We start from the raw sequence: 9,673 nt of genomic DNA, 5'->3' as shown, positions 1-9,673 counted from the left end.
AAAATTCTTTGTAATGATTGGTCAAAAATCACGTGGGCGTGCTGATTTTGTACCATAATTCAATGCGAGCGCATGCGTTCATCGTTGTGTATGGCGGAAACACATGATTTGGGATATGGTACCTGTTGAAATTTCTTGGCAGTTTTATCCAAGAATCTGACCACAGAAAGATTTACACGCTGTAATAAATGTTAATCAGTAATTACTTTTTTGGTATTGATAAGTATCTATGCAATCCATGCTTCCATTTCAACGATAAAAGTTGTTAAAATTTTGACATATATACTCATTTTTGACAACAACATCCGGGCATTTTCGGTATTATAGAGGTCGCCACTGTTTTGTCAATAGAAAGTATGTGACTTTTTGCGGGAAAAACAAATTGAAGAATTTTATGTGGATTTTTTTTTTAACAATACATGTACCCTTGTATTTATGTCAGTTGTATTTTCATAGTTATCTCAGCTATTTTCTAGAGATGATTTTGTAATCCCAGGGACATATATAACAATTTGAAACTCTGCCATAAACAGGTGTATTTGCTTAACATGTGTCCCAACATTAGTCTTAGAATTAATCTTTAATATGTTGACGGTGCGACCGTTAGGGCGAGCGCAGATACCTTTCAGGTTTAATTTAGATCGGGCTCGTCAAACCGCACGTGACATTTGCTTCGTCTAGACTCTGATGTCATATGACGTCGTATGTATGTTGCATTACCAAAACAGAGTCTGGTCAGTGCTAATTTTAATCAAGAACGTTTAATCTAGTATTTATCTGCTATATATCCATTAAATCAAAGTGATTTTATTTTTTGTTGAATTTTTGTTGCTACCGCGAGAACGTAATTTGCAACGAGATGCAATTCACTAAGCATTGTGTGACCAGAGGTAACTGCGGAAAAAAATTCATTTGGATCAATGAGCAAAGTCCAAATTTTCTCTTCGCCCAGGCGTTGCGTTAAGAGCTTGCAGTGACGAGCGGCGCTTTGCTCGCTATTAGTTTTGTATTTTAAGTTGGTATTAATTCTAGCATACATGTAGGTGTATGATTTGTTAGGTTTTAAAAGTAAATTCTAATTGGGAGCAAACAAAGCAATATTAAAGAGGTTGATGATCAAAAGTTGGCAAATCTTGGAGAAGATTTGATCGAGCATGGGTTACATGGTTTTTTGTTTTTCCAGCTTCTTCCTTTGGAAGGGGGGGGGGGGGGGATTATGGGAACATTAGATTACCCGTAGTTTATTGCCATCATTATAAATATATAGTAAAGCAAGCTAAGCACATTTACTTACTAGATTAAAAGTTTATGTATGTTTCTTTCTTCATAAATCATTCATTTAAAGATTATAACTTATTCAGCTATTGCTTACTGTCATATCCATTTATGCTATTAATTTTAGAAAAAAAATGGTTTTATTGTAGTGGATTCATATTCATGAAGTAACAATGGATATCGGGGATTATACTGGTAGATTTGAGGAACTGGAGTGTTAACGTCACAGAGTATGTTAAACTTTGTTTGCTGTGAAAAAATTTGAAAATCTACATTTATTTATATAGCTATTCATTTAAACTAGTTCTGACTGAAAAATATGTATCAGAATTGAAAGTAATAGAAGAAGTAATATAGTAATTAGTATAGTTTTGGAGTGTAATTGATTAATAAAAGTATGATAATCAGAATTCTAGTATGGCATTTCACTTTCAAGTAATCCATTCAATTGATTACAATTACTTATGTCTGCAGTAAATGTTTTGTCTTCTGAAATAAAATGCAGTATTGACCATGGTATGTAGTTGGACCTAAAAGTTCAAAGCAGATATATATGATTCATGTAAATAAACTTCTTTAGAAAAGAATTTGTGCATATTATTTCAGATGAAATGGAGAATGAGCATGTATCTCCGTTATATGATTATGCGGCTGGTGCTATAGCAGGTAAATAATGGCAACTTTTTTTTTTCTTTCATAAATTTATGATAAAAATAGTGGTAAAAATGTAATATAACATTTATAGAATTAAAGATTTTAAAATGGAATATATAAAGCAAGGTCTTGTAATAAAATTTACGAAATGTGTATCTGTAATGCTGCTTCTCCTAACCATTCATGGTTCAACTTAAAGCCAACATCTTATGATTTGCATCCTTAGAAAAATTTTCACTCATTTACAAACACTATTTTAAAGATATAAAATTCAAAACCAGTCATATTTTTAAAGAAATGAATCGTCCTGAGTGATAAGCAGTATAGGTCTGACTTTTATATCGTGGATAGTTACAGTAGGTCTTCCCTCCTACAGGTTCCGTAGGTGTGGTTGTGGGACATCCCTTTGATACGGTCAAGGTTTGACTTCATTTTTAAATCTTCATCATACTAAATATTTCATATTCTTTAACATAATTGTTTTTGGAAAGGAATTAAAAATATTGTACACCTGTCATGTACAGTAGTAGAATTTGCCAGTACATGGTACAGCCTTTACTCTATATTAACGGAAATGACTACACATCAATGATATTGTAATCTAACGTAATAAATACCAGGGTTATGAAATAAATGATGAGATTTAACAAGGAACGATCACCTTAATGGAGCATGCATTGGCACTAACAATTTTTTAGCTCACCTGAGCCGAAGGCTCAAGTGAGCTTTTCTGATCACATTTTGTCTGTAGTCCGTCTGTCTGTCCATCCGTCTGTAAACTTTTCACATTTTCAACTTCTTCTCAAGAACCACTGGGCCAATTTCAACCAAACTTGCCACAAAGTATCCTTGGGTGAAGGGGATTCAAATTTGTTCAAATGAAGGTCCACGCCCTCTTTCAAGGGGAGATAATAAAGAATTAGTGAAAAATTAATAGCATCCTTTAAAAATCTTCTTCTCAAGAACCACAAAGCCAGGGAAATTGAAACTCATGTGGAAGCATCCTCAGGTAGTGTAGATTCAAGTTTGTTCAAATCATGACCCCAGGGGGTAGGGCGGGGCCACAATGGAGGATCAAAGTTTTACATAGAAATATATACGAAAAACCTTTAAAAATCTTCTTCTCAAGAACAGCAAAGCCATGATGAGTCATATTTATATGGAAGCATCCTCAGGTAGTGTAGATTCAAGTTTGTCCAAATCATGACCCCCGGGGGTAGGGCGGGGCCACAATGGAGGATCAAAGTTTTACATAGAAATATATAGGAAAAATCTTTAAAAATCTTCTTCTCAAGAACAGCAAAGCCCTAAATGGTCATATTTATATGGAAGCATCCTCAGGTAGTGTAGATTCAAGTTTGTTTAAATCATGACCCCTGGGGGTAGGGCGGGGTCACAATGGAGGATCAAAGTTTTACATAGAAATATATAGGAAAAATCTTTAAAAATCTTCTTCTCAGGAACAGCAAAGCCCTGATTGATTATATTTATGTGGAAGTATCTTCAGGTAGTGTAGATTTAAATTTGTTCAAATCATGATCCCCTGGGGTAGGGCGGGGCCACAATGGAGGATCAATGCCTGAAATAGAAATATATAGGAAGGTATCTTCTGATGAAGAACTGCAAAGCCATGATTTGTCATTTTGATATGGAAGCATCCTCAGGTAGTGTAGATTCAAGTTTGTTAAAATGATGACCCCGGGGATAGGGATGGGCCACAATGTGGGATCAAAAATTTTTTACATAGGAACATATTGGAAAATATCTTCTTCTCAAGAAATGAAAATCATCTTTAGTCATTTTGATATTGAAGCATCCTCAGGTAGTGTAAATTCAATTTTTTTTTTTCAAATGATAACCCCCGGGGGTAGGGTGGGGCCCAATGGGGATCGAAAGTTTTACATAAGAACACATAGAAAAAATATTTCTTCTCAAGAACAGAAAAGCTATGTTTAGTCATATTGATATGGAAGCATCCTCCGGTAGTGTAGATTCAAGTTTGTTCAAATGATGACCTCTGGGATAGGGAGGAGCCACAATGGGGGATCAAAATTTTACAAAGGAATATATGGGAAAAAATTTTTAAAATCTTCTCAAGTACAACAAAGCCATTTGTTATATTGACATGGAAGCATCATCAGGTAGTTTAAAATTCACCCCCCCCCCCCCCAATCCCAGGTAATCTTTTCAATACTGAACTGATTTGTGTCTAGCCAATGTGCTCAGGTGAGCGATGTGGCCCATGGGCCTCTTGTTTTATAAAATTTGGAGTGGCTAAATTTCTTTGTTTTTGCAGGTTCAACTCCAAATACGACAAGCAAGCTTGGAGACAGTATCCTTAAGAGAATGTTACAGTGCAGTAAAGAGCCAAAATTTGGTAAGGATCTCACAGAAATCCACTAAGTACTAACTTTATACAGATTTGATTGTGCCTCTATTTAATATATTCACATTTTTCAAAGAAAATTTAGTTCATTTTTTCTTCACAATTTTCTGTTTCTTCAAAAAATTTGGCCTTAGGTCCAACAAATCACCTTTTGCCCTCCTACTGTAAAATATGATTCTTAAATCAGTGTTCTTATTATTCCTCTGTTTAGTAATTTAACGAGGTTGGATCCTGATATTTAAAGTCTTAAACTTTTTTTGTCAAGTATATTTTTAGTTTCTACACACATAGCTTAATTAAAAATCAAAACAAAAAATGGGGGTCAATATGCTTCTTTCGGCGCTACAATACATTTAATTTGACCTTTTTGAACTGATATTTGTGTCTTAATCAAAAATCACATCTTCGACGTTTTCCCTCCAAAGTTTTTATCCAAATAAATCATGGGACAAAATGAACTATTAGTCTATTTTAAAAAAGACGCATTAAAATTGTGACGAAGAAAAAGTTTCAAATTGCTTCGCATAATGAATTATTTGACCTTTCTGCACTCACAAAATGTGATTTTTCTGGCATTAAAAATTTAAAAAGCAAGAAAATTATTTTAAAGTCTTAAACTTTTGCTGAATTTAAGCAGATTGATCAAAGTTATCTTATATATTCAGAAAAGAAAAACAAAAGTGGGGGTCTATGATCTAAATTTTTAGATATTACTAAAAAAGTGTTCATTTTATGTTAAAATTGGCTCAATTTTTTCCTGGACTTTCAGAATATATTTACTATATTTGTCACAATATAATGAAAGAATTCATAAGAAATAATTTATTAGATATTTCAGAGCCAGCATAAAACATTTCACTGCAAAAAACAGCTCTATGTGCAACCAGCATGGAAAAATAGTAATCTAAACTTAACAGTACTGTATATATTTCAAAAGGGAAAAATTGATCATTTTCTTCTAAAAAAACCTTCCGCCACAAAATATAGTTCCTAGCTTAATCCTATTTAATGGAATTTGCGTTTTTTTCATTGGATATAGTTTAATTTGTTTTGTAGAATCCAGATTCAATGTTAGAACATAAAAATGATGCAGAAATTTAAAAATAAAGGTCCTGACCAAAATCTGCTCAAAAGCTCAGGATCGAACCTCCTTAATATCATGATTTTGTTTTCTAAGTATGAAATATATTCCTGAACATGTGACTCCTGCTGTTTACAGGCCAAGGGATTTTTCCGAGGATTGTCATGGCCAATGCTGTCCTATGGAATCATCAACTCTGTGTTCTTTGGTGTGTATGGGAGTACAATGAAGCTACTGAATGCAGACATATCAGGAAAGACTCCCCCAGATTACGCTAAAATCTGCCTGGCAGGGAGTCTGGGGGGCCTCTGTCAGCTGATTCCTGCAGTCCCCATAGACGTGATCAAGGTTGTCCTACAGTCCCAGATACCTCACGGAACCTCTGGTAGGTGGAGCTTGTAACAGAGATGTTAACTCTCTTATTTCATGAGGAGGATCAAGGTTATGTTGGTCCATCTCCCACCAACATATACATGTATCAATAAAAACTAGGGGGTGAAGCTTCACACTTCACTTAGAGACTATTTAGACATTTTAATTCTTGCCTGTATATATAATGTGACATGACACAATTACATGTATGTCATGAATTTCGTTGATCACAAATACATAAATTATACTGCTTGCTACAAAAGCATTATACATGTACTGACTTTATTGATGTAAATATTTAAAACTAAATTTTAATAAAAAAGTTAATATTTATTAAATAAATAAAATTATCAACCTACATTTAGAGATAAATCATTGGAACTTTTGTTTGAACTCCAACTAATATAAGGCATTTTAATAACTCAGCGTTACTGTTGTTACCGAGGTAAATTAGATACATCACTGATATCTACCGGTATATTAAATTAGTCAGTGTACTGTTTTATTTTTCTGTAGGTTCTCCGGGAAAGTACTATCAAGGCCCAATAGAGGGAACACGAGACATCCTCCGCAGCAGGGGATTCTTAGGAATGTACCGTGGGCTTCCAACCCAGGCGTTACGAGATATTCCTGCCTCTGTCACATACTTCCTTGTGTATGAATTCCTAATTTACCATGGAGTCAAGTCATTCCCCGCCATCTCCTCTACGCTACAGAGTTTTGTCTACGGTGGAGTAGCAGGTGTCGTGAGTTGGGCTTTGATTATGCCATTTGATGTCATGAAGAGTCGTATTCAGGCGGACAGTGACAGGAAGTTATACTCTGGCTTCCTAGATTGTGTTGTCAAGAGTTACAAGTCCAATGGAATAAAGATATTTTTCCGAGGACTCTCAATGACCAGTTTAAGGGCATTCCCGGTTAATGGAATGACTCTAATGACACACATAGAACTTATGAAATTATTTGGGGAGAAAAAACATCAGCAATGATTATCATTTGCAGGCACATTTGATGGAATTTATGTACAGCTAATTTACCAAGTAGGAATGTGTTGAAATAGTTTTAGATTTTTAAAAAATGTATATATTTTTTACTTAAATTTGTGTATACCCAATATTACCGCTATATAATATTTTCATTTATCATCCATTACATATAAAGGGATGTACTGAATGGCATTTTTAATCTATATTTATGACCCCATAAACGAAGTTTAACAAGGTGTTTATAGGAATCAAATGACTTGTCGTATAAGTGTCCCTTTCTTGTCAGGGCAGCCCATAACTTTGTAATGGAGAAAAATTGGTAGCTCCTACCAGCAGGCAGCTTATCATTACCTGATTTCTTTATATTTAAGGATATATTCTGCTCAAATAAATTAAAGTTTTCATTTATGACATTTAAATTTGATGTACCGGTAATCATTATTTGAAACAAAATCTTTTAAAATATGTAAGTGTTAGTGATACATGTACTATGTTGGGAAATAAGTCTTCTTGGGATTTTTTATAGATGCAAAAAAAAATTTAATTCTCGAGAAACATATGACCTAGATTTAAATTTTTTTTTTAGCTTTGTGAGAAAACCATCAAATTACAAATAATTCAAATATGAATAGAAAGTAGGGGGTTAGTGGGCAGAAAATAATATGTTTATTTTGAGGGATGAAATGAGAAGACATCCTTAACTCTTACCTGATATCTTTAAGCAATAAGATAATTTCAGCCATTGATTACTACCAGGTAAGTGTATAGTTCTAAAGATTAATTAATTCAACAAGTACCAATAATTTTTCTCCGTCTTGTCCGTTTGACTGAATGTCTACCGAAAATGACTCTTAGTTTCTTGCTAGTCAATGCATTATCATGTCATGAATTGCTATATTCCTATATCCTGAAATTTCTTCAAAAATGTTCAAAAGTTAAAGCTCACAGTTTTTCAAGATTTTGTATAGAGCACAACCCCTAATCCAAAATGTTCAATTACAATTATATAATGTTGAACTGTTTCTGAAAATTATAAAATGTGCTCTTTTTGGGTTGAGGGGTGTACTCGTATTTTAATTAATTCTTTGCTAAATGTACTCAAAATATACATTTCTGCAAAGTCCAAGAACAATGCAACTTTACAAAGCCTGTTTTCAAATACCTGGATGAAACTTTGTTGCCAGAATAGCTGGAAAATCAAAGTAGTAAGTCTCTATTTTATATTGATGTTTGAAATGGGACAAACGGTGTTAGTCAGTAAACTCATATATTAATAAAAAATATATATTAGTAAAAAAAAAATACAGCAAGTGTAAATTTTACACTTGCTGTATTTTTTTTACTAAGCCAACTGTGAAATTGCTTTAAATGCCATTTTGGTGTACAGTCATGTGTAGAAATATAAGAAATATGCAATATTGTGACAATTCACATCATGACACAATGAAAATGTAAAAAAAAAAAAAAAAAAAAAAAAATGCAGCGATATAGGGCAGCAAAAACATCACATGTTGAGTGTATTTTTGTTGGTTTGGTTTAAAATGTAAAGAATGTTTTTCAGATGGTGAAAGTTATTGGTGTGTAAACCACCACAGACTTACACATAGGCATATTTTTCATGAAGCACTAGCGTGCATTATGACAAGTCTGTGATTTATACACGAACAACACTCATGAAGCTAAAATAACCATTCCTTAAATATCTATAGGACCATTTTTTGCAATTTTTGTGCTGATTTGAAACCAAAGATATTCATGTATGTTATTGATTGCTCACAAGGTACTAGTAATACATGTACATGTATAATCTATTATCTTTGTTATAGAATGTTACTCAAGAGTGCAATTATAAAGAAAGCAATAAATTCTAATGATTTTTCATTTCTTGACTTGTTTTATTCGATCGTTTTAACTTTTGAATATGACCTCAAAATTAGGTGAAAGCTCATACTTGATACAAAGCTTTGAAGGGGAGAATTATGTGTTTTAATTTTCAGCCAAGTCAAGGTAACTGGGATAAATCTGAATTTTGGGCTGTAAGTTTGGAAAAATGGAAGCATGTGCTTCTTTAATAATAGGTTTCTTGATACCAGAGTGTGAGCAGCGAGTTTAAAAGCAATTCGAGTTACTAGTAAATTATTCTGTAAAGTACTTGTCAAGTCTATTTCACACTTAAAAAATTTGACCTAATTAAAACTGTTCCTAAATTATCAATTGTCCAAAATTTCCCCAAATAAAAAAAAATTAAAAAAAAATTTAAAAAGTTAAAACAACTATGAATTGAAGCTTTGAAAATCACTGTTTCATTCAATAAAAGCAAGGCCCTATGAAATGAGGCCCAACTCCACATTTACTTGAACCCAATATGACACTTGTATCCTATCTAGTATTCACTGAAACACCACATACTGAGGTGAAAAGAGATAATGAATTTCCCAACTATATTTACCACAGTTATGTTTTTATCAATTTAGAAGATGTATATTTTTTTTTAGTTTAGAATATTCATTATTTGATTCTACTCTCAGTGCACATACAGTTTTTCCCTCAAATGCCATCATTTTCACTTGCTGTAGATCAGGGTCTGGTTTACAAAAGAACTAATTACAACTAAGACCTGAATTTAATTTTGCAAATAAAATTCTTTTTTACATTCAATAAAATATTATTTGAATTTTTGTCTTCGAAATAATTTAGAGAGATATTTTTATGCAAGCAATTTTTAACAGAATCATTGATTTTGCAAGATTTTACTATCAGCTGGAGTTTTGGTCTTTGTCATAAGTTCTTTTGTAAAACAGGGCCTGAGCACTTCATCTATAGCTATGTTTCCTAAATACCAGTATCTGATTAAAATTTACCCTGACATAAAGCTAATTACAATGATCAATCATCATAGTAAAAATATCACAAGTCCTC

General features: G+C 33.0%; 1 protein-coding gene across 4 annotated transcripts; it reads left to right on the top strand.

Moving 5' to 3' along the window:
* The first annotated feature begins 55 nt into the window (after positions 1-55).
* LOC133181607 (solute carrier family 25 member 45-like) lies at positions 56-8,060 on the top strand. Of its 4 annotated transcripts, XM_061316153.1 has the most exons (7): positions 103-181; positions 1,425-1,505; positions 1,882-1,941; positions 2,306-2,349; positions 4,226-4,306; positions 5,535-5,781; positions 6,285-8,060. In XM_061316153.1, the coding sequence occupies exons 3-7, from the start codon at positions 1,887-1,889 to the stop codon at positions 6,755-6,757; spliced, it is 900 nt and encodes a 299-aa protein (XP_061172137.1). In that variant the 5' UTR covers positions 103-181; positions 1,425-1,505; positions 1,882-1,886; the 3' UTR covers positions 6,758-8,060. The 4 variants fall into 4 exon arrangements, with proteins under 4 accessions (XP_061172135.1, XP_061172136.1, XP_061172138.1 ...); XM_061316151.1 differs by lacking the exon at positions 1,425-1,505 and having other exon boundaries at positions 56-138; XM_061316152.1 differs by lacking the exon at positions 1,425-1,505 and having other exon boundaries at positions 94-181.
* The last annotated feature ends 1,613 nt before the right edge of the window (positions 8,061-9,673 follow it).

This window comes from Saccostrea echinata, unplaced genomic scaffold, assembly GCF_033153115.1.
Source record: "Saccostrea echinata isolate AGI-Se365-2 ecotype Australia unplaced genomic scaffold, CSIRO_AGI_Sech_v1 ptg000009l, whole genome shotgun sequence".
In the NCBI taxonomy this organism is placed as follows: domain Eukaryota; kingdom Metazoa; phylum Mollusca; class Bivalvia; order Ostreida; family Ostreidae; genus Saccostrea; species Saccostrea echinata.
Note: the sequence above shows the minus strand (reverse complement) of the source record. Positions and strands in the feature narration are given on the sequence as shown.

Bases quoted from the DNA above. Each gene is read 5' to 3' on its own strand.
- LOC133181607 (XM_061316151.1), top strand. From the start codon at position 1,887: ATGGAGAATGAGCATGTATCTCCGTTATATGATTATGCGGCTGGTGCT. The intron at 1,942-2,305 runs GTAAATAATGGC...TCCCTCCTACAG, and splicing joins TGCGGCTGGTGCTATAGCAG to GTTCCGTAGGTGTGGTTGTG. The intron at 2,350-4,225 runs GTTTGACTTCAT...TTGTTTTTGCAG, and splicing joins ATCCCTTTGATACGGTCAAG to GTTCAACTCCAAATACGACA.